Genomic DNA, 23,881 nt, shown 5'->3' on the forward strand with positions numbered 1-23,881 from the left:
CTGACGTGGCAAAGATTCATGAGTGACGTTATTGCCAGCTTTTGGAATTTCAATTCGAGCTGGAGTATTTACTGCTGGTATATATGATTTTGTCACCGTTTTTGTATCTGTAAATGCATCAGGCAATTGATTTGCAAGTTCTTGTATATGCATTATCTTTTGAACTTCTGTCTCGCATTCTTTTGTGCGAGGATCAAGATACTTTAATTGAGGTTCACACCATGAAACATCATTTTCTTTATTTTTCATTTCTCCCCCTAATCTAGGGAACAATGTTTCATTAAAATGACAATCAGCAAAACGTGCTGTAAAAACGTCACCTGTCATAGGTTCAATATACCTTAATATTGAAGATGTTTCATATCCAACATATATTCCCAACCTCCTTTGAGGACCCATTTTTGTACGTTGTGGTGTCGCAATTGGAACATACACTGCACAACCAAATGTTCTAAGATGGGAAATATTTGGCTCTTGACCAAAAGCAAGTTGTAGGGGGGAATATTTATGACTTGCACTTGGTCTGATGCGAATCAATGCAGCAGCATGTAAAATTGCATGACCCCATATAGATACAGGGAGTTTTGTTCTCATTATCAATGGTCTAGCGATTAACTGTAAACGTTTAATCAATGGCTCGGCTAAACCATTTTGTGTATGCACATGAGCAACAGAATGTTCAACAACAATTCCTATAGACATGCAATAGTCATTAAATGCTTGAGATGTAAATTCACCGGCATTATCAAGTCTCACCCTTTTAATGGTGTAATCAGGAAAATGAGCTCTCAATTTAATAATTTGGGCAAGAAATTTTGCAAATGCCACATTACGGCTTGATAACAGACAAACATGAGACCATCTGCTAGATGCGTCTATTAGAACCATGATATATCTAAATGGTCCACATGGTGGATGAATTGGTCCACGTATATCACCTTGAATTCTTTCAAGAAACATTGGTGATTCTTTCTCAACCTTAAGTGGTGAGGGTCTAGTTATCAATTTTCCAAGAGAGCAAGATGTACATGGAACCATTGTATCATGATGGATTTTTCTATCCTTTAGTGGATGTCCATGAGTACATTCAATAATCCTTTTCATCATTGTTGATCCTGGATGGCCTAATCTGTTATGCCATAAACTGAATACACCAGGATCAATATATTTTTCGTTAACTACCATATGTATTTCTGGTACATTTATATGTGTATAATGTAATCCAGAACTAAGTCTTGGCAGTTTTTCAACCACATGACTCTTGTCAGTGATACTTAAATATTTCTCATTTTCTGTTGTCACTGACTGATAATCATACCCGTTAAGGTATATGTCGGAGAAACTCAATAAATTTCTGCTTGACTTGGGAGAAAATAAGGCATCATTTATTAAAAATTTTGTACCATTTGGTAGTATGAAATTTGCCTTTCCTATCCCTTTTATCAAGTTAGCAGGTCCTGATATTGTATGTATAGTTCCTTCCGTTGGTTTTAGATCAATAAAATATTTCTCGGATTTAAGTATAGTGTGTGTAGTTCCACTGTCTGCTATACAGAGATCTCCACCACTTGATTGATGTTGTATTCCAGCAAAATTCATATTGAACTTCATATATAAGAAATAAATAGTGAGTACATTAATATTACACAATATTTTAAACGCAAATAGATAGTACTGAAACATTTAGCAAACATAATGACAAAGACAGACGATATTAAATCGTTTATTTTTCGAAAGACACACAACTTAAACATTCAAGAAATCTTCATATAAATCAGATGGTTTCTCAGTGACTGTTGGATCGACGTTATCCACAAAGTTTACTTCCTTTTCTTTATCTTTCAGCGAATCCTGATACATCTTAACAAGATGTTTAGATGTTCGGCAAGTATTAGCCCAGTGGCCCATTCTACCACATCTGTAGCAAGATTCTTCAGAATTTTTAGAAGAATTTTCTTCAACATCTTGTTTAGTGGGCTTGTTTTGTGGTTGATATTTATATTTTCATGGATTATTATTTCTTTGACCACCACGGCCACGACCACGACCACGTCCTCGCCCATTACCATTACCATAAGGATGGTTTCTACCATAGTTATGGCTTTTGGCATGATGATGGTGATGGTTATTATAACCACGACCTTGCCCGCGTCCTTGTCCCTGTTTATAATTATTTGCAGTATTTGCTTCAGGGATTGCAAGTGTACCAGTAGGACGGGATTGCTGATTTTTCATTAATAGCTCATCATTTTGCTCTGCAACTAAGAGATATGAATTAAGTTCAGGATATGTTTTGAACTTTAGCATTCTCAAATTTCTTTGCACTGTGATGTTTGCAGCATTCATTGTGGAGAAAGTTTTCTCCATCATGTCTGCATCACTTATTTCATGTCCACAGAATTTAAGTTGTGAACATGTATTATACAGAGCTGAGCTATATTCATTTACTTTCTTAAAGTCTTGGAACCTTAATGTTCTCCATTGTTCCATAGCAGCTGGAAGTAAAATTTCTCTTTGATTATTGAATCTGCTTTTGAGACCTTCCCATAAAACATGGGGATCTTCTACAGTCACATAATTATTTTGTAAGCATTCATCAATATGTTGATGAATAAAGCAACATGTCGTTGCTTGTTCTTTTTCAGAACAAGTGTTGTTTTCATTTAAGGCTTCAAGAATGCCCATTGATTTAAGATGCATTTTTACTTTTATAACCCATGGCATGTAGTTGTTTCCAGTTGATTCTAAAGGAGTAAATTTAAGCTTTTCCAGATTCGACATTTTCTATTAAAACAAACAACATGATAAATTATAGTCACTTTATATTCATAAGTATATAAACATTAAACATAAATTTAATATAACATAAATGATAAGTAGGTGACAGTGTCGACCATATGTAAGCAATCATTAATAAATGTTATATAACATAAATATAAATATTAGTAAACATAAATGATAATTAGGCGACAGTGTCGGCCATATAAATGTTAGATAATAGAAATATAAATGTTAGTAACATAAATGATAATTAGGCGACAGTGTCGGCCATATAAATGTTAGATAATTGAAATATAAATGTTAGTAACATAAATGATAATTAGACGACAGTGTCGACCATATATTATTCAGGTGGTATAACCGACCATATATCATTTAGGTGGCAGAGCCAACCATAATTAGTATTAAGATTATCGTGCTGATAACGTGTTATAATTCAGTAGGCTTATAACTACCTTTAGTGGTTTGATTCTTGATGTTATAATTCAGTAGGCTTATAACTACCTTTAGTGATTTGATTCTTGATTAAGAATACTAATAATGAAGTGTAAGAACAAAGATGATAATGGAGAGAAAGAAAGAAACACTTTGTAAGTGTGAGAAATGGTGCAAGTTTAATGCTTGCATTCATGGCTATTTATAGCAAAAATATCACAAGTTTAGGTAATACAATAATATTACTTTTGTGTATCAATAATTGACTATCCATTTATATATATATATTTATATATTATAACACCGAGAGAATTTATAACCTTTCCCCACACTTAAGATCATGCAATGCCCTCATTTGCATGAAATCAGACTCTAATTATAAATTCATGAGGGTGATTAGTGTAGAAAGTAGTTAAAGATACCATAAAATTGCAGGATGATAGATGGTGCACCTCATCGTTCATTCCTTCTTGTTTTATCACACATGTTTTTCTTCAAAAACGGTTGCTTTTCTGAACTGTTTACTAATAGTTGAAAAAACGTCTTTTATCCTAACTTATCATGCATTTTTGTTAACGAGTTATGCACTAACTCGAACCCCTAATTTAACATTAAGTGGGGTTAAACTTCCCCACACTTAGCTGACGACATGTGAAGTCGGTAGAATAAGTTCCACGAATTAGAGTAGTGAGCCAGTTATTTACATCTCGGGTGGTGTATAATATATCAATGGGTTTAAAGTTTAGACTCGCACGATTGTCACTACTTAATTCTTTTTTAAGTGTAGCTTTTAGTAAATGGATATGTCACTTTTCTGGTTCTTGGTCAAATGGATCGATATACACCGACATACATATTATAGGGTGGACAATTTCTAACGTTTCCTTCCTTTTATTCTCGACGTCAAAGTTTTCACCTCTATTACCCAATTGGGTGAAATTCGAGGTGTCATTATCTATTACAGCTCGTAGTTCATTTCCGGTGGATGACTCGTCTATTGAGAATATTGGGTTGGAAGGTTGTGGAATGGTGAAGTTCGGTTTGGCCTTGGGGGTAAAATTTTCAACGTTATCGTATTCCCAAGAGTACCAATTTGTTACCCTTACTTCTTCTTTATCCATTGATGGATCGATGATTTCGTCGGTAGAGGCTAATGTGTCGATATGTTGTGAAATTGGTAAGACTGAATAAAAAGTATCATCGGGATAGTTGGTGATTTCGGAGCTCTCGAATTCATCAAAATTCGATGATATGAGATTTTCTTGCACACGACTCCTCAGATCAACAGGTGTGTAGTCTGATAGAGTTTCAGCTTGCCGGTTTACAAACTCTCTCATTTGTTCATTTTGAGCATTGAGTTCTTCGAGTTTGATTTTCATATTGTCTAATAAATTTTCAGACACGTAATTTTCCTCGTCTACTGGTTGTTGAGTTTGGATATATTCTTGGGAATAATCCCAATTTGAATTGTATTCTTCATAATCATTCCATTCAGGTTCCGTGGGTGCGTAATTTTTCATAGGAACGTAATAATAACATTCCCATGTTGAGTGATAATCTCCACAGATTTCACAACCAGTTATTGTTTCGTCATTCGTGATCCAAGATTGACCGAACGAATTGTCATCAACACTCGTTTGAGAGTATTGATTTAATTGATTTTGGATATCAAAAAGAGTTTTCATAGCCTTGTTTTCAAAATTTTCCATTTTATTGTGATGGCCAAATTTTAGCTACAATGTGGTGCATTTACTAATTATCCTATTAGTTATAAAAATAGAAAAACTTATATAAGTTGTCCAATTAATAGACTTTTCTGCTTTTGCCCACGTTTCGAATAGCCAAAAGATGCAGCAGGGAGCCAGAACCCTTTAAATCGGAAGCTCACAACTCAGCCACTAACAAATCCAACTATTACTACGAAGCAGAAAATTGTCAACGTCCATTAATTTAACCACTTAAATAATTTTTCTTTCTGTTTGAGATATTAGATAAGAAATAGAGAAAATTTCTAAGTCCTAAAAACTAAAGCGTCGATAAATAAGAAAGAAAAAGAATGCGCGTCGAAAAACGTCGAAAAATAAAAATAAGAAAATAGCGCGTCGTAACTTAAAAAGGAATTAAAAACTAAGAATTAAAAGTTGCGTCTAAAAATATTAAAGCTTAAAAGAAAAACTATATCCCAAATGGTAATAACTTAAAAAGATACTAAAATATAAAAACGGCGTCGCAAAATTCTAAAGCACCTAAATCTTAGTCTAAAGAAAAAGCACTTAAGGGATTTTACGGCAAAGCCTAAAAATCTAGAAGTAAAAATAACTATGGCAAAAACTAAGTTTAAAACTAAATATGAGCTAAAAATACAAATATTACGCTAAAACGATTAAAAAGGGACAAAATATAAAAATATACAAAAAGTTGTAAAAAGTACAATTTTTATAAAAATATTATTTTTATATTATTTATTTATTAAAATTATTAATTTTACATATAATAAAACTAATTAAAATTTAAAATACAATTTAATTAAAAAAAACTTAAACTAATTAGGGTTTATTAATAATAATAATAATAAAATCCGTAATTAATGTGAAATTAGGATTCTGTCACGTGTGTCAGAGTGTCTCCGCGAGTCGCGGTATTTCAAGCAGCAAACCCCGCGAGTCGCGGGGTTCCAAAATTCAACTCTGGTACAGTTTTTAATTCGACGTGTTTTTTTTTTTCTGTTTTAAAATCTAAATATTTATATAATAAAAACTTATATTTAAAAACTAAAATAAAAATAGAACTACTTTATAATTTTATAAATAAAGATCGTAAAACTAGATTTATATATATATTTTATTTTTTTTTTATTTTTTTTATTTTTTTTGATATTGTTTTTCTAAAAATATATTTATACAAATATATATTAAAAATATAGCGTTTCGCCAAGTCCCCGGCAGCGGCGCCAAAAACTTGGTGTGGTCAGCGGGGTGTACGTGATAGTACTATATTTTACTACGAAATAAGTTACAAATTACACAAGTTTTAATTATTTATTTACAAATGGGATATACCTAAACCTTGCTACAACACTATAGGCAGTGTACCTAATCGTAGAGTAGTATAGTTTTTAGTAAGTCCGGTTCGTTCCACAGGGAGCGGGCTTATTGCACACTATATTTTTAAACAACTATATTTGTACAAAATATATATAATTATATATAATAATATATAAAAGGGGGTTTACCGTTTAATGACCGGTTTGTCGATTTATATTTTAAGTGAAGCGTATAGTAAATGACAGTATTTAAATAACAATATAAAATAAATAACAATAATTAAAATGACAATAAATAAAAGTACGAGGAAAAATGAAATATATTATGCTTATTTAAACTTCCGTAATCATGATGTTTGACGTGTTGATTTTAGTTTATTGTCCTTGGGTTAATTGTCCTTTGTCCTGGATTATTTAATATGTCCGTCTGGTTTTTGTCCAAAACAGTCCATCAGTCATAAATATAAAGTGCGAGTGTCCTCGTCAAATTATCCTTATACCCGAAGTTAAATATTCCAACTAATTGGGGACTTAAACTGTAACAAGGTTTTAATACTTTGTTTAATAATTACACCAGGATATCGACTGTGTGTAACCCAAGGTTTTAATACTTTGTTAACAATTACGCCAAGTGTCCTTGTACATAATTTCACCCCTGTTTTAATAATTCCATAGACTATTAATCCATTCCCGTGTCCGGTAAAATGAACGATTATTCGTACATATAAATACCCCGCCCATCGTATCCGATCGAGTGTATATGGTTATTTATGGGTACGTCCAATTGTAAATCTTTATATTAAAATTAATAAACTATCATTTAGTTAAACAAATATAAAGCCCATTAATAGCCCATAGTCTAATTTCCACAAGTGTCGTTCTTTTGTCCAAACCTCAATTATGGTACAAAGCCCAATTACCAAATTTTAGTATTTTAGCCCAACATCATGATTACTTCGGTTCAAATAAGCATAATAACAACTTAGTTACGAGACATTAATTTAAAAAGGAGAACATAGCTTACATTGATTATTTATCGCGTAGTGGTACACGGACAGAGCTCCGAGTTTAAAAACCCGTAAAAATAACTTTTACATAACCCAAACTAATCTAATATAACACTAATCTATACTATATATACATATATATATTTATTTATATTATACTAGGGAGTATTATTATTATTATTTATTTATATATTTTTTATATATTAAAATCGAACGAATGCATGGCCTTTTATAGGCATTTTTATTTCTGACAGCTCCGCGAGTCGTGGAGTTTTATGCCTGCAAACTTCGCGAGTCGTGGAGTTTGAAAATTCAGCTCACAAACTTTTGGCTCCTAGCTTGTCGACATAATAAATATATAAATATAAAATATAAATAATTAATATAATTATTTATATATTATATTATATTCTTGTGCATAGTTGACTTGTAATTTTTGGTCCGTTGCGTCGAGCCTCGAGAGTTGACTCATGTCCCGGTTCCGGATTTTTGAACGTCCTTGCGTACAATTTTATATCTTGTACTTTGCGTTTTGTAACTTGTACTCTTGTCATTTTTAGACGTTTTTCATCCATAAATTGAACCTTTTAAATTGTATCTTGTACATTTGAGCTTTTTGGACGTTTGTGTCTTCAAATCTTCGTTTTCGCCTTTTGTCTTCGCACTTATTTCTTTAAACAATTACAATGAAAATAAAATAAAATTACATATGAAACCTATTATTTAGGAGGGATATTGCTATGAAATATATGTTCCTTTTTAGCCTTATCAACACACCGTGAATATGAATGAAGAGGAATTCCGTACTTTTCTAGCTTCAAACATAGCCGCAGTACAGGCTGCGCTACATACCAACCATAACCTTGGATCTAGCAGTACAGGAAATCGTGTAGGATGCACCTACAAAGAATTCACTGCCTGCAAACCTTTGGAATTTGATGGAACCGAAGGACCGATCGGATTGAAACGGTGGACCGAGAAGGTCGAATAGGTGTTTGCCATAAGTAAGTGTACTGAAGAGGACAAAGTGAAGTACGCTACGCATACCTTCACAGGTTCTGCGTTAACATGGTGGAATACCTATCTAGAGCAAGTGGGACAAGATGATGCGTACGCACTACCGTGGTCAGCATTCAAGCACTTGATGAACGAGAAGTACCGTCCCAGAACCGAGGTCAATAAGCTCAAGACAGAACTTAGAGGGTTACGAACCCAAGGATTTGATATTACCACGTATGAAAGACGATTCACAGAATTGTGCCTATTGTGTCCGGAAGCGTTCGAAGATGAGGAAGAGAAGATCGACGCGTTTGTGAAAGGATTACCGGAAAGAATCCAAGAAGATATAAGTTCACACGAGCCCGCCTCCATACAACAGGCATGTAGAATGGCTCACAAACTAGTGAACCAGATTGAGGAAAGAATTAAAGAACAGACGGCTGAAGAGGCCAATGTGAAGCAAGTCAAAAGAAAGTGGAAGGAAAACGGTGATAAAAATCACCAATACAACAACAACAGCAATTACAATAATAATCGCAACAATTATCCCAACAATCGCAACATCAATCGCAACTACAACAAACGGCCCAACAACAACAACAACAACAACAACAGCAACTACAACAATCATCCCAACAACAATAACAACCGCAACAACAACAACAATCAGAAGCAGCTATGCCAAAGGTGTGAAAAGTATCACTCGGGGTTCTGCACCAAATTTTGCAACAAGTGTAAAAGAAATGGTCATAGCGCGGCGAAGTGTGAGGTCTACGGACCAGGGGTGGTGGCGCTTTCGCAATGAAAGCGACTCCCTATGGGTCAACATTATTCAGAGTATATATGGGCGGGATGGGGGGTTGGGGCAAGATTTCGTGTCTCAAAGATCAGGCTCGGTTTGGGGAAATATCATTAAAATTAGAAACGAATTGATTAATGTCGGGCTTGATTTTAACTTATGCTTTGAAAGAAAGATTGGCGATGGACATGACATTCTTTTTTGGAAAGATTTATGGGTTGATAATGTGCAGCTAAAAGACAGATTTCCTCGACTTTTTAGACTTGATATAAATCAGGATGCAACTGTTCGTGATAGAGTTCAACAAATCGAGCTTGCTCGGGTATTTTCATGGCAATGGTCCAGAGAACTTTCAGGTAGACTCTTGGGTGAACTTTCAAATCTTACAACTTTGATTGAGAGTGTTCCTGGGATTAGTCAAGGGAAAGGTTCGTGGGTCTGCAATCTTGACAACAGCGGAGTTTTTAAAACCAAGTCCATGGCTTCAAAACTGGATGAATTGTAACTTGTTGGGAACGGTCTGACCATGACTACGTTGAGAAACAAATCGATTCCACAAAAGGTCAGTCTATTTATTTGGCGTACTCGACTGAAACGAATTCCTGTGAGAGTCGAGCTTGACAAACGTGGTGTAGATCTTGATTCGGTATTATGTCCTTTGTGTTCTGACGCTCCAGAATCCGTAGAACATGCTATGTTCTCGTGTGCTAAAGTCAGAGAAATCTGGGATGGGATTGCTAGATGGTGGGGGTTGTAATCTCCCTTTAAATTTGGATTTTGACTCCTTATTTGCTGGCAATTTTGTCTCTGGTTTTTCTGGTGCTCAAAAGGAATTATGGAATACGGTTATTTGGGTCTCGGGTTATTTCATCTGGAAGAACAGGAATCAGAAGGTGTTCGCTAAGGACTCGTGGGGTGCTCCAAAGATTTTAAACGAAATCCAAGTGAAAACTTACGAGTGGATTAATAACCGCTCGAAGAGATTCAATCTCACTTGGCACGAATGGCTAACGAACCCGCAAGTTTCGGCTTCGCATCAGCATACGTGTTTTGATCCTGGTTAATCAGAGTGTCCAAAAGCCTCTGATCCTGTATATTTTCGTGTTTTATGCTCTCTGTTTTGGTCTATCCTAGTGTAATCAAATTGTATATTGTTGTGAGCCTTTTTCTTTGTTTGTTTTGGGTCTTGTAAGCCTGTTTACAGCCCATCTTCCTTTGTACATATTATTTATTATCAATATATTCTCTGCTTTTCAAAAAAAAAAAAAAAACAAAAAATAGTAAAACAAATATTTTTCTATGAAGTACAACAATATGATAAAAGAATTTAGAATAAACATTTTTCTTTCTATTGAAGGTGCTTTATATCTCTGCTTGAAAGTAAAAAGACTCATTTAAACAATAATTTATCAAAACGCTAACGCATTAAAAGGATTAGGGGAGGGTAAAATTTTCATGTACAATAGGAGCATTTTATACAACAAGAACTTTAGGAAAGACACTAGAATTAGGACGTATTAAATCTTAACTATTTGAGATTTGAAAGATGATATCTCTTATCCAGTTATCTGTATTTTCAACCACTAATTATTTGAATTTCAACTAAGAATTTGAATTTTAATATTTGATTTGATTTGATTTGATTTGATTTGATTTGATAATGCAAATAAAATTTACCCTTATTTTTATCAAATATACTAATATTAAAATTTTAATTAATTAATTAATATAATATATTAATTTCGGGAAGTCCCAAACTAAATATAAAAATGAAGAGTATACTTTAACTACAGGGGGTTGAATTGCACTTGTTCGAAACTTCGAGAGCTGATAAATATTTAAACCGTCTGGTTTCATCGTCATGGTACTGATTAATTTAGGGTTTACGTACAGTTGAATTCAGCTTCGTTGGCGTTTACAGTAGTATCAGTATTTTAGGGTTTCCAATCAAATGGCATCCGCCTTTCTTTCTAGAACACTCTTTTCACACCGTTGCGTTTCGTCTTTCGCAGTTAACCAAAATTCTCAAAAGTTGCCCTCCCTTTTGTTTGCAAGTATCCAATTTAGTTTCCAGCTATTTGCAGTAGTGATATAATTGGGGATTAGTTTCTCTGAAATATAAATGTTGGCTCTACTGGTAATTATTCATCGTTGTTGGTAGGTTTTATGATTTATTTAGTGACACGTGTAGCTCAATTAGCTATATTACTCCATTGTTATTGAATAATAAGCTTTATTCAGCTTATTTGTTGAGTTGATCAAAGCGTAGCTTATGATAATTGTTACATAGTGCGACACTTTTCAATACTGACTCTCTCTGAATGCAAAATTATTATGTTTAGGTGTACTAACTAAGGTCAAACTTATGATATTCTAGCCCATCCCTTAACAAGTTTCAAAAGCATAAATAAAGTATTTGGATTTGCAGTTAAGTCTTTAATCAGTTTAATGTATGTGGCGGAAATATATATTATGATTCATGGATTTTTAGGGTCAAAATAATCATATGATTGGTGATTGTTGGTAAGAATCTGTTGTAAGAAAACTTATGAGTGATATAATGTCAAAGTACCTGAAAATAAAATAAAGTTATAGACCTTATTGTATGCATGTATTTTCTTGAGGTTAGTTAAATTATATATTGTATATGTATATTAAATTGTTATCTCGTGTTGACTTTTGTTATCAGAAGAAACCTCTTCAAGCATGGGCTTCCTCGACCCCGACGGCACAGAGAAGGTTTACCTTAGTTTGTAGTGATATGGCTTCAACCATGAGGGGATCTACAGCCTGTTTTTCGACACAGTCCGTGTCGACTGGGGAGCGTGATTTGAAGGTACTGATTCAACCCATAAATGTTTCTCTTTCTGGAGTTAGTATGATTGGTTTATTTATTAAACATTAGGTGCTTAATAAGCAAATGTTGAGAATTTAGGTGCTTTACTTATTTTTGTCAATCTTATAAAAAAAATCTTGCATGTTCTGTACGAGGTGATATTGCATTATGAGAAAAATTAAATTTGGCTATATATACTCTTTTAATGAACTAGACTAGATTCATTTAAAAGTTCGTTTTTCCAAGTAATATGGTTTAATCTACTTTTATTAATCGTCGAGAAGTTTAGTATGCACAAGTACTTAGTTTTACAGAATTTAATCTGCTCAACAACTTTAATACTTCGGACCTTAGACTTTACCTCAATATGTTCAGCCTGTTTCAGATGGTTTTTGTATTTATTCTTTGATGCTTAAAAGAAATTACAACCCCTACCAACGATTATTGCTTTTTAAGCAGTTATGTGATGTGTATGAATATACTTACGCAACAACGTTTTCTAATTTTTTTTTTTTTTTTTTTTTTTTTTTTTTTTTGAGTTGTTAACAATATGTCCAACTTCAAATATTTGGAGTTGGTAGATTAACTTCTAAGTTAGATGAGTGTAGGTTATGGAATGTTTTGATAATTGATGTTGATGAATATTATACCAAAAGGGAAAGTTATATAGTAGCTTAACCAATTGACAGAGATAGATAAACACATTAATACGTATTTTTTATATGTGTATGTGTTTTGCAGCATCTTAGAATGTGTTTTCTGTTATTATTACAGGTTGAAAAGAATATTGAAGACCAAACACATCAGCATATAGATGCAGGGTGAAAAGCCAGGTATAAGAAATCATTTATAGTTATAATGAGCTTAATTACAATCGATTATATGTGCATGAGGAAAATGCCATTCGTCCTTTCTTTTACGGTTGGTTCATAAATACTTGATTGGGCATCAATTGGGGACAAAATGCTAAAGCTATGTAAATTGGGTTTAGTTTATAGTGATGTGAATTTTCATGTTTCTGTATGCAGGGATGCGGGTGAAACTGGAGCAACGGGTAACTTTATTTATGTCCTTAAACTTTGTAATAGTTTTATTTATTTATTCTCCAGATTTGTAAATATTGTTGTCTATTTGTGAATTACAAACCTAATATTGATTGATGGTCTTAAAATGAATAACAGTGAATCGACAGGAACTGTATTCTAAAGTACTTCCAAAACTTCGAGAAAAAGGCTTTTTCGATGTGCCTGTTGATGTGGCGTCTTCAAATGCCAAGTTTAATGTCAAAAATAGCCTTGAGGCTACTGTTCACTCTTTTAAGTCCGACCTCGAACAGACGTTCGAAATACCGGCAGGACAACAATGTTTGATTTGTCAAGGAGATATTTTGGAAGACGATCGGACTTTAAAGTCCTATGGTAATTTCCTTAAATCAATCAATTTGTTTTATTATCATAACTCATATAATATAATATAATAATATAATAATATAATATAATCAGGTTGGGTTGAGTTGAGTTGACTTGATCTGGGTTGGTTGGTTGGTTGGTCATAATGAGTTGACTTATATAATCTGGCAGGCTTGACGGCAGGACACAAAGTGTACATGGTTGTTATGGGCGGCCCACTCAAAAATCAGGCGCCGCCTGCCCCTGACCCTACAGCCGCTCTTGCATCTCCTGCTAGTTACTTTCAAGACTTGTATGATACAGATCCTGATTTTAGAGAGGTGTTGAAATATCCCGACCTTTTTCGTCAATTTTGTTCGACCGAGGAAATGACCGAGGAGGTAAATCTGATTTGACCTCCTCTTACTCTATTCTGACTTTTTATTTTCTTAACTGTAACATGTTTATTGCTATTGCTATTATTACAGCAAATGAAGGCTATAAACGAGACGCTTTCATCGGGACGTGATCGCACAGAATCTTAGGAGGTTGTGCTTTTTGTTTCGAATGTTTGATGTTCCTAATTACTTCCGTTATGCTTGTTTATGATTACTGGTTATGTTTAAAATCGTTGGACTCGTTTTGGATTTAGTTTCGTCTTAGGTGGTTTGTTTTAGTGGTCTTACTCTCCTCGAGCGTAGTGTGTTTTGTTAGTATCTTTCGGTTGGGGATCTTTCTTTTTTCGATGAAGGGTTTATCTTTCTTAACATATTATAAATTATTTAAGTCAAATAAAAGAAAAGAAAAAAAGAAAAGAAAAAAAAAAAGAGGGGAAATACGGGGCTACCTAGGTCCACTCCATTTGACTAAGTCGGAACTTGGCCCCTAGGAGCTGCAAATGAGTCAAGTGCGAGGTACTGAGTTTAACTTCGACAAGGCAAGTAGTAGATCTTTACTATCAATGATATGGGACAACTTTCATTTTGACTATTTAAGCTTTTTTCTTGTAATTACCTACTCGTATTTTTTTCAAGTTTAATTTCACTTATTGATTTAATGTTTTGAAAGGGTTAATCATTAAACTATTGTAAGTTAAATGGTTTAAAACTCCATAAATCTCTAAAACCACACACTATGGTCAGCAAAAAAAAGCGTTGGAATGAGGTGGCAATTTTTTTTAACATTTTCCTTAACGCCCACTATGGTGTTTGAGATTTGATATGGTTGAGTCGTTAAGTCTCAAATCTAACGTGCTTCACAAATATTTAAACCCAATTAAATTATAAAAATTCAATCCTAATTAATTATTTATTCTAAACTCAATTTCCAATTATATTTATCAAATCATCTAAAACCGTTTCACTCAAATTTAATGTTCCATATTTGAAGCCCCCATAACATATTCTTCAAATTTAACATTGCCAAGTCACAATTAGATTTTTTCTTCTCTTCCAAAAAACTTCAAATCCCACTTCACGTCACTGCTAAAAACCATCAAGGTAAGGAATTGTCTAAGTGTAAAATCTTTCTAAATTCAGTTGAATTTAATTTTATATGTGGTTAAATCACTAAATTGTGAAAGTTAAATATTTAATTTTAAAGGTGTTGTGGGAGTTTGAACAGGTTTCAGGTTTGATTCCTAATCTTCATAAGAGTACAATCTTTTTTGGTAGTATTCCTCTTGATGTTCAAAATAGGATTACTCAAGTTTTGCCTTTTTCTGTTGGGAAACTTCCATTGAAATATTTGGGGGTCCCTTTACTTGCTAAAAAGTTGAGTATAAAAGATTGTCATAGTCTGGTGGAGAAGGTTAAAAAGAAAGTTAACAATTGGAAGCATAAAACTCTGTCATATGCATGAAGATTACAGCTAGTTGCTTCTGTTTTAGCTTCTATGCAAATTTACTGGACTTCTGTTTATGTGCTTCCTAATGGAGTTATAGATGATATAGAAAAATGTCATAAGGGTTTTCTGTGGTGTCAGGCAGAAAGCTCCAAAGGCAGAGCTAAGGTGGCTTGGGAGAATGTTTGTTTACCTAAGGATCAAGGAGGTTTAGGGCTTAAACCTCTTAAGGATTGGAATGAGGCTCTTTTGGTTAAACACATTTGGAGAATTTTGACCCAAAAGGATTCTCTTTGGGGTAAATGGGTAAATATTGTAAAACTCAATGGTGGTAGTTTATGGGAGGCTAGTGCAGGTTGTAGTGATAGTAATGGGTGGAAGTTTTTTATGGAATTAAAGGAGAAAGTCAAAAGGCAAATCAGTGTTGAGTATAGAAATGGCAGAGATGATTATAAATGGATTACTAATGATGGTAAAAAGGTTAATTTTTCCACTGTTCAAGTTTGGTTAGACTTTAGAATAAATAGAAACCTTGTTGGATGGCATCATGTAGTCTGGTTTAGATATATGGAGCCTAAGCATGCATTCATTTTATGGTTAGTTATGCTTAACAGGCTGAACACTCAAGATAGAATTCAAAAATGGTTACCTAATCAAGTGTTGAAATGTAGCTTATGTGAGAAGGTTAGTGATTATGTAGAACATTTATTTTTTAAATGTGACTATAGTATGGAAGTCTGGTGTAGCTTGAAGTCAAAGCTTGTGTTTAAAGGATTGCAGAATCAAGTGAAAGACACTGTGCAGGCATTAGCTCAGTATCCATATTCGAATAACATTTGGTGCATTCTCAATAGGGCTGTTTTGGCAGCTTTCATTTATTTTATATGGCATGAAAGAAATGATAGAGTGTTCAAAAAGAAGAAAAGGTCTGCTGCTGAGATTGTATCATGTATTCAGAAGCATGTGAGGATGAAAATGCACGTGTTGAAAGTTAAAAACTCTAATGCTGTTCTTCGAGCTGCTTCTATGTGGAAATTAAAGTGGCAGGATTTCAAATTTGTATTGTATTAAGTTGGTATTTTGATTAGGGTGAGATGTATTTTGTTGTGTGGTGATTTCTATGTTCTTTTGTTTTTTTTGGGTTAAGGGTATATCCTGCCCTTGTATGGTTTTGGTGTTTAATTTAATATATTGTTACTTTGTGCCATATATATATATATATTTGATAAATTTATAAATAAAAAAATTAAAAATTTATTTAATATTTAATATTTAAAATTAAATTAAAATCTTAATTATAATAAATGTGATGTGAGTTTGCAAGTGCAACTACTGCAACAAACCGTCTTCATAAGCTCATACATACATTGATGACTTCATTGACCCCATGGAGACTAGGGTGGATCCATTGGTACGGGGATCAAGGTTTGGACAGCGATGAGTATGGAAATGATGGTCCTGGTTCTAGCTAGGCTAGGGTGGATGATCGGGTTACATGGCCTGATCATCACATCATGGATCATTATGAAGCTTTTAATTTCACAGCATCACAAGTTATTACCGGACAACAATGGCTAGACTATACATCCTTACAATGATTGAACGGTTTTAATGATGTAAATTAATACAATTGGTAGAAGGAGAAGCGGCGTTATAAACAGAAGTATTAAACTATGCAAGGCTTCATTTAATTGTGTGGTTTCGGTTGAAGATAATGAGTTGATAACAGAGTTAAGTGGATCAACAAAGATTGAAGATGTATGAATTAATGATGACATGAAGTGGAGTTTTGTAAGTTGAAGAACAAGTAACTATGCCAACGAAGCATTGCTTCAACGGCATCCCCTTCACCCGGTTGACTAGCTGATGCTATCCAACTTAATTAGGCAAAGAAAATTAGAAAAAGTATACTTAAACTATAGGGGTTGAATTGCACTTGTTTGAAACTGCAGGGTCTAATAGATATTTTTTTAGGAATCCAAACCCTTTTTGTTCATCGTCATCGGACTGAGCTTTGGATGAGAGTGGACACACATATTAATTAAAAAAATCAACAATAATTTCGTCCAATTGGATAATTTAGGGTTTACGTTCAATCGAATTTAGCTCATATGGTGTTTACAGTAGTATCAGTATATAAGTGTTTCTAATCAAATGGCATCTGCCTTTCTTTCTAGAACACTCTTTTCAAAATGAAGAGTGTATATAAACCACAGGGGGTTGAATTGCACTTGTTCGAAACTTCGAGAGCTGATAAATATATTTTGCGAAATCCAAACCCTTTTGGCTCATCGTCACGGTACTGATTAATTTAGGGTTTACGTACAGTTAAATTCAGCTTCGTTGGCGTTTACAGTAGTATCAGTATATCAGGGTTTCCAATCAAATGGCATCCGCATTTCTTTCTAGAACACTGTTTAATCAAAATTCGCAAAAGTTGTCCTCCCTTTTGTTTGTAAGTATCCAATTTAATTTCCAGCTATTTTCAGTAAGAATATAATTCCTGATTAGTTTTACAATATAAATATTGGCTCTACTGGTAATTATTCATCGTTGTTGGTAGGTTTTATTTATGATTTATTTAGTGACACGTGTAGCTCAATTAGCTATATTGATCAAGCGTAGCTTATGATAATTGTTACATAAAGCGACACATTTCAATACTCACTCTCTCCGAATGCAAAATTATTATGTTTAATTGTACTAACAACTAATGTCAAACTTATGATATTCTAGCTCATTCCTTAAGGAGTTTCAAAAGCATACATACATGTATTTGGACTTGCAGCTAAGTCTTTAATCAGTTTAGTGTGGGTGGCGGAAAGATATATCAATGGTTTCTGGATATTTAGTGTAAATATAATCACATGATTGGTGATTGTTGGTAAGAATCTGTTGCAAGGAAACTTATGAGTGATGTAATATCAAAGTACCTGAAAATAAAATAAAGTTATAGACCTTATTGCATGCAATTCATAAGTCACCATAATCACTTTGAAAACGCATCTATAGTAGAATAGAGCAGCATACAACTGACATTGGTATCTGAAGTATCATGTATTTTCATGAGGTTAATTAAATTCTATATCTGTATTTAATTGTTATCTCGTGTTGAATTGTGTTATCAGAAGAAACCTCTTCAAGCATGGGCTTCCTCGACCCCGACGGCACAGAGAAGGTTTACCTTAGTTTGTAGTGATATGGCTTCAACCATGAGGGGATCTACAGCCTGTTTTTCGACACAGTCCGTGTCGACTGGTGAGCCTGATCTCAAGGTACTGATTTAACTCATAAATGTTTCTCTTTTTTGGAGTTAGTATGATTGGTTTATTTATTCAACATTAGGTGCTTAACAAGCAAATGTTAAGAATGTAGGGGTTTTACTTATTTTTGTCAATCTTATAAAAAAAATCATGCATGTTCTGTACAAGGTGATATTACATTATGAGAAAAATTAAATTTGGTACTTTATTATACGTGTATTTGTGTGGTTATACTCTTTTAATGAACTTAGTAATAGTTTTCAATCTACTCTTATTAATTGTTGAAAAGTTTAAGATGCGCAAATACTTATGTGATGTGTATGAATACTTACGCAACAACGTTTTCTGGATTTTTTTAGCTGTCAACATTATATTTAACTCCAAATATTTGGAGTTGGCATATTAACTTTTATGTTAGATGATTGTTAATGTGATAACAGTGCAGATTTTTATGAGAACATGCTCAGTATGATGAATATTATACCAAAAGGGAAAGTTATATAGTAGCTTAACCCATTGACAGAATTAGATAAACATATTAATACGTATTTTTTAGATGTGTATGTTTTTTGCAGCATCTTATAATGTGTTTTCTGTTATTATTACAGGTTGAAAAGAATATTGAAGACCAAACACATCAGCATATAGATGCAGGGTCAAAAGTCGGGTATAAGAAATAATTTATAGTTATAATGAGCTTTATTACAATCTATTATATGTGCCCCATTCGTCTTTCTTTTTACGGTTGGTTTATAAATACTTAATTGGGCATCAATTGGCGACAAAATGCTAAAGCTATGTAAATTGGGTTTGGTTTATTTGATATGAATGTACCGTTTCTGTATGCAGGGATGCGGGTCACACCGAAGCATCAGCGAGTAACTTTATTTATGTCCATAACTTTGTAACAGTTTTATTTTTCTCCAAAATTGTTAATATTGATTTCTGGTCTTTTTAAATGAATAAATAGTGACTCCCAAAGAACTCTATGCTACCGTACTTCCCAAACTGCAAGAAAAGGGCTTTTTTGATGTGTCCATTAATGTCGAGTCTTCACTAGCGACGTTCGGCGTTAAAACTAGCCTTGAGGCTACTGTTCACTCCTTTAAGTCCGTTCTCGAACGGAAGTTCGATATACCGATAGGACAACAATGTCTCATTTGTGAAGGAAATATTTTGGAAGATGATCAGACACTAAAGTCCTATGGTAATTTTCTAATATTACTCCAGTTGTTTTATTATTATTATTTTTATAACTCATATAATATAATCGGGTTGGGTTGGGTTGAGTTGACTTGATAGTTTGATTAATTGTGCAAACATGTTTTTATCTGGCTACAGGGTTGGCGGCAGGACACACTCTTTATCTGATTGTTCTTGGCGGCCCCACCCAAAATCAGACAGTTAAACCTAGATACGCTGAAACCGCTAGAACCGCTGAAACGGCTTTTAACGCTGGTGCTTCTATTGCTCAAGTAATACAAGGAATGTATGATTCAGATCCCTTATTTAGACAAATGATGAAAAGTCCCGCCTTATTTCGTCAATTCTGCTCGCCCTCGCCCAAGACTAGGCAGGTAAATCCTGATTTGACCTCTTACTTTATTCAGACTTGTACGATGCTATTATTATATTTTCTTAACTGTAACATACTAACATGCCTATTGCTATTACAGGAAATGATGACAATACACCAATCTCTTTTATCGGGACTCAGTCAGCAACAAACCACAGGGTACGTGTCATTCTTTATGCTCGATGATGATGATGATATGAAGTACACATAAATTGTGTTTAGTGATATGCTAATATGAATTTGGTGTTTGTGTGTGCAGGAATGCACGTCAAACTGGAGGAGCAACAGGTAACATAACAACACCAGACAATTCAAATAGTAACATAACACCGTCTCATTGTGTTCGCTCATTTATTAATTTACGTTCATACCTTTACACTAATAATAGTATATGTTGTTGTGTTTGAAATAAATGACAAGAAACTATTGCAGGAACCGCAGGGGCAGGTGATGTTGATTCTGAGGAGCTTTAGGGAAATTTTGGTCACTGAAAGCTAGTTAGTGTAATTCTCTTTCTTCATCAGATAGCTCCTCTTGTTTAATCTTCCAGGCTTCAGGGAACAGGAGAGGTAATTCAGCAGGGTCATAAACAGGGATGAAAGGAGGTAGAACAATTCGGCTTCTCCCAGTTGGTCCTTCACCAGTAGGTTGCTTCCCTTTAGGCTTTTGAGCAAGAAATTCATCAACATCAACTACTGGTGCATTCCCAAACTTAGTTGCCTTTTTGAACAGCTGTTGGAGTTCAGTCTTAAGAGCACTCTTGATAGCACTCTCACCTTTACCAATGAAATACTCCAAGATTTCTATCCATTCACTGAATCCAAGAGTTCTTAAGTCATCAAAACTAATCCTTTCTTGAACATTGTTATCCCTGACAACATTGAAAGCCCTTTTTGTCCCTCTGTTTACCTTGATAATTCTGCAGGGATTAGATCTTCTATTCATCACATTACCATACCTGCTCTTATAATAAGTATCAGGAAACTCAATATTGTGATCAGGTACTACAGGAGCAGTGGTAGGTACTTTCTCAGCAGCTTCTATCTTATCAAAAACCTTATCCTGTTCTTTGACAATGGCTCTGGCTAGTTTGAGGGACTCAGCCTGTTGCTTTCTGTCAGCAGCCAATCTGTCTTCAATATCCTGAAGCCTTGATCGTTCAGCAAGTTCAGCATCAGCAGCTTCTCTGGCTTCCCTTTCAGCAGCTAAACCCAACAGATAATCATCATAAGAAATGTTCAGGGATCTTACTGCTTCAACCATCTTTCTACCCTCTTCAGTACTAAGGGCAGCACAATACTCCCTTATATCCATACCCAGCTGGAGAGCATCTTCAAAATGAATTCTTTCATCAGTAGTGGAGAGCCTGAGACCACTGTTATTCAAGTACACCCTAATGTCAATGCCAAAGGTTAGTGCAGCAATATAGTGTGGCTGATCAAGAGGATGATGCAGCAGCCTGACTTGACGAATTCTTTCATTAAGCTCAATTTGTCTTTGTTCAAGCAGCTCTGGAACAGTGATCTGAAGTCTGTAGGCTTCTCTTTCATCTGGGTTCATTTTTCTGATGTTCGGCTCACCATGGGTTACTGAGTCATCTTCCCAAGTGATATGTTTGTCATGAACCCTTGGGGAAGATGGAGGATACATAGATGATTCATAGCTGCCAGATGAACTAACTGGATGCTGATTGACCCGGTTATCCTGTGTTCTGTCAAAGTAAGCTTGAATTTGGGGAGGAAGAGGAGATAGAACAAATGTTTGGCCGTCTCTTCCCCAGACTGTGAAGTCAGCAGGATCAACCGTTTCATCATCTACTTGTTTAGCACCCAGCTCAACCGACTTTGCTGGGTCTTCAACACTTGTACTACCCAGCAGCACACTTCTGGCTGGGTCTTCTATCACAGCACTCCTTGCTGTGTCTTCAATGCCAGCTGACTAATTAGTATCAGCTGGCTCAACCACTTCAGTACCTTCATCAGCTGCCTCGAATAGGGGTCCTTTCCTCAGGGGCTGATTGTCCCTAGGAGCAGATTTCACCCTGTGTTTGTCAATAGGCCTGGGTTCAGCTGATGGTTCTTGTGTCGATACTGGTTGAATAGGAGGCAGGTAAGGAACAATAGCAAGATGCTCCCCCTAACTAATAACATCATTATCATCAAGGATGATTGTTTCTGTTGGCTGTGTTTGTTGTGTAGCTGGCTGAGCAGCAGATGCTGGTTGAGGAGTAGAGCTGGCTTCTAACATAGCATCAACCCATTTCATGAAAATATCAGCTCTAACTCTACCAGTTGACTCAGTAGAATCAAGGTAATCCTTCATCTCAGCAGGAGTCATGTTCCTGATTCTTTCTGCTCTCTGTGCATACAGCTTTGCCCTCTGTTTGTCGTATTTGACCATGAACTTGGCATTTCTTTTTCTTGCCTCTTTTCTGTGTTTATCAAAGGCAGTCAGGTCATCATCGATTGCCATTGCTTTTGGACTCAGCCATCTTCTGTGCATAATCTTACGACGTTTAAGTTCAGCAAAGGCCTCAAACTTGGCATTGAAGGCATCATCTAGTTCCTGCTGTCGCTTTTGATGTCTCTCTAACTTCCTCTTCATTTTACGTTCAATAGATTGAGACAGCACAAAAGCTTCAGCTACAGCCATATCAGAAACATCACTGGGCTTACTGCCAGAACCAATATCATCCACTGGTGTGGCAGACACACTGGGTTGAGTACCACCAGTTGCCTGTGCACCACCAGCTTCAGTATGAGCGTTGCTGGGCTTAGAGCCAGTGTCTTGACCATCACCATCACCATCTCCATCTCTCCTGGGATGTTTAGGAGCCTTTTCATGTTCATGCTCCCCCTCAGACTGTTTTCTCTTTTTAGATTTCTTTTTGGACTTTTTCTCCCCCTTTTTGTCATCAGCACGGGCAATAGGGTGAATAGTAGGGGATACAGTAGCATCAAGATCACTGTCTGACTGAGGAGCAGAGAAGGCAAAATTGTTCCACTCAGCAACCTCTGGAGTAAGATGGGCACCAGGATCCACACCAAATTGTCTTAGCAGAAGATTGGAGGATCTAACTTCATTCCTGGCTACACCCATAGCCATTTGTTCAACGATGGCTCGAACATCACCTTGCAAAGCAGCCATTCGTTGCATGTTTTCAACCATCTGAACATAGGCAGCAGCAGGAATCATGTTAGCCATTTGAGCTTCCTGCGATTCCAATCTCTCATGTAACACCCTGTTCTCCTCATTTAAGAAAGTATTTCTGCGGTTAGCAGCATCCAAATCAGCTTGGAGTCGGGTGATATTTTCACAGTACTCATTGTGAGAGATAATTCGCCTTTCAAGCTCCTCTTCATCTTCGTGGTGCTTTGTGATTGCTTCGACTGCCACATCAGCAAAAGCACACACCTGCTGGAGTTTAAGATCAATAGGAGTTGTAACAGCCTCTCCAGCAGATCTGACAGCAGCAGAGACACTATCAACAATAGCTCTGCGAATAGTTTCCTCCAAATTTGGTGTGATCCCTTGCAGTGTCTTATAGACAGCAAAGGTGGAAATATCAGCAACCTCATCTGCATTGAACTTTAAGTATGCAGAGGTTGAAGGTTGGTCAGCACCAGCTAACAGAGGAGTATCACCGTGGGGTGGTGGAGGTGGAAGGTCAGGAGCTGACTCATCACCATGATCACCATCGTTTTTACCTTCGCCAGAAGGCTTAGAACCACTGATATCCTTGTCAGCATTATTATCAGCATTGTCATCAATAAGATCCACTGGTTTGTCTTTGGAACCAGTCACGTTATCATGAATGACTGGTTCGCCCTTACCAGTACCTTCATCAGCATCCCTATCAGAAGAAGATGATGAGGAAGAAGCTGAGGAAGAAGAAGGTACTGGCGAATCAGG

At 35.3% G+C, this 23,881-nt stretch overlaps 3 protein-coding genes and 1 long non-coding RNA gene across 4 annotated transcripts; all 4 read left to right on the plus strand.

Annotated features, from left to right (window-relative positions):
• Window positions 1-9,590: 9,590 nt before the first annotated feature.
• Window positions 9,591-10,128, plus strand: LOC139850979 (uncharacterized). The gene is made up of 2 exons (XM_071840303.1): window positions 9,591-9,776; window positions 9,895-10,128. The coding sequence occupies exons 1-2, from the start codon at window positions 9,591-9,593 to the stop codon at window positions 10,126-10,128; spliced, it is 420 nt and encodes a 139-aa protein (XP_071696404.1).
• Window positions 10,129-10,951: 823 nt separating this feature from the next.
• Window positions 10,952-14,450, plus strand: LOC139885917 (uncharacterized). The gene is made up of 7 exons (XR_011772158.1): window positions 10,952-11,201; window positions 11,754-11,900; window positions 12,675-12,733; window positions 12,929-12,954; window positions 13,082-13,318; window positions 13,481-13,689; window positions 13,777-14,450. It is a non-coding gene; the product is annotated as an uncharacterized lncRNA (long non-coding RNA).
• A 731-nt stretch (window positions 14,451-15,181) lies between these two features.
• Window positions 15,182-16,201, plus strand: LOC139850995 (uncharacterized). The gene has a single exon (XM_071840304.1). The coding sequence runs from the start codon at window positions 15,182-15,184 to the stop codon at window positions 16,199-16,201; it is 1,020 nt and encodes a 339-aa protein (XP_071696405.1).
• Window positions 16,202-17,167: 966 nt separating this feature from the next.
• On the plus strand, window positions 17,168-20,679 carry LOC139885918 (uncharacterized). Its single transcript, XM_071869668.1, has 9 exons — window positions 17,168-17,585; window positions 18,259-18,405; window positions 19,002-19,060; window positions 19,243-19,271; window positions 19,364-19,600; window positions 19,735-19,970; window positions 20,070-20,128; window positions 20,229-20,257; window positions 20,402-20,679. The coding sequence occupies exons 1-9, from the start codon at window positions 17,517-17,519 to the stop codon at window positions 20,440-20,442; spliced, it is 906 nt and encodes a 301-aa protein (XP_071725769.1). The 5' UTR covers window positions 17,168-17,516; the 3' UTR covers window positions 20,443-20,679.
• Window positions 20,680-23,881: the final 3,202 nt, after the last annotated feature.

The sequence above is a fragment of the Rutidosis leptorrhynchoides genome, chromosome 1 (assembly GCF_046630445.1).
Source record: "Rutidosis leptorrhynchoides isolate AG116_Rl617_1_P2 chromosome 1, CSIRO_AGI_Rlap_v1, whole genome shotgun sequence".
NCBI lineage: Eukaryota > Viridiplantae > Streptophyta > Magnoliopsida > Asterales > Asteraceae > Rutidosis > Rutidosis leptorrhynchoides.

Excerpts from the sequence above, each read along its gene's own strand:
- LOC139850995 (XM_071840304.1), top strand. The coding sequence starts at position 15,182 with ATGCAAATTTACTGGACTTCTGTTTATGTGCTTCCTAATGGAGTTATA.
- LOC139885918 (XM_071869668.1), top strand. The coding sequence starts at position 17,517 with ATGGCATCCGCATTTCTTTCTAGAACACTGTTTAATCAAAATTCGCAA. Across the intron at positions 17,586-18,258 it reads AGTTGTCCTCCCTTTTGTTT|AAGAAACCTCTTCAAGCATG; the intron begins GTAAGTATCCAA and ends TTGTGTTATCAG. Across the intron at positions 20,129-20,228 it reads AGTCAGCAACAAACCACAGG|GAATGCACGTCAAACTGGAG; the intron begins GTACGTGTCATT and ends TTGTGTGTGCAG.
- LOC139850979 (XM_071840303.1), top strand. The coding sequence starts at position 9,591 with ATGACTACGTTGAGAAACAAATCGATTCCACAAAAGGTCAGTCTATTT. Across the intron at positions 9,777-9,894 it reads CTATGTTCTCGTGTGCTAAA|GAATTATGGAATACGGTTAT; the intron begins GTCAGAGAAATC and ends GGTGCTCAAAAG.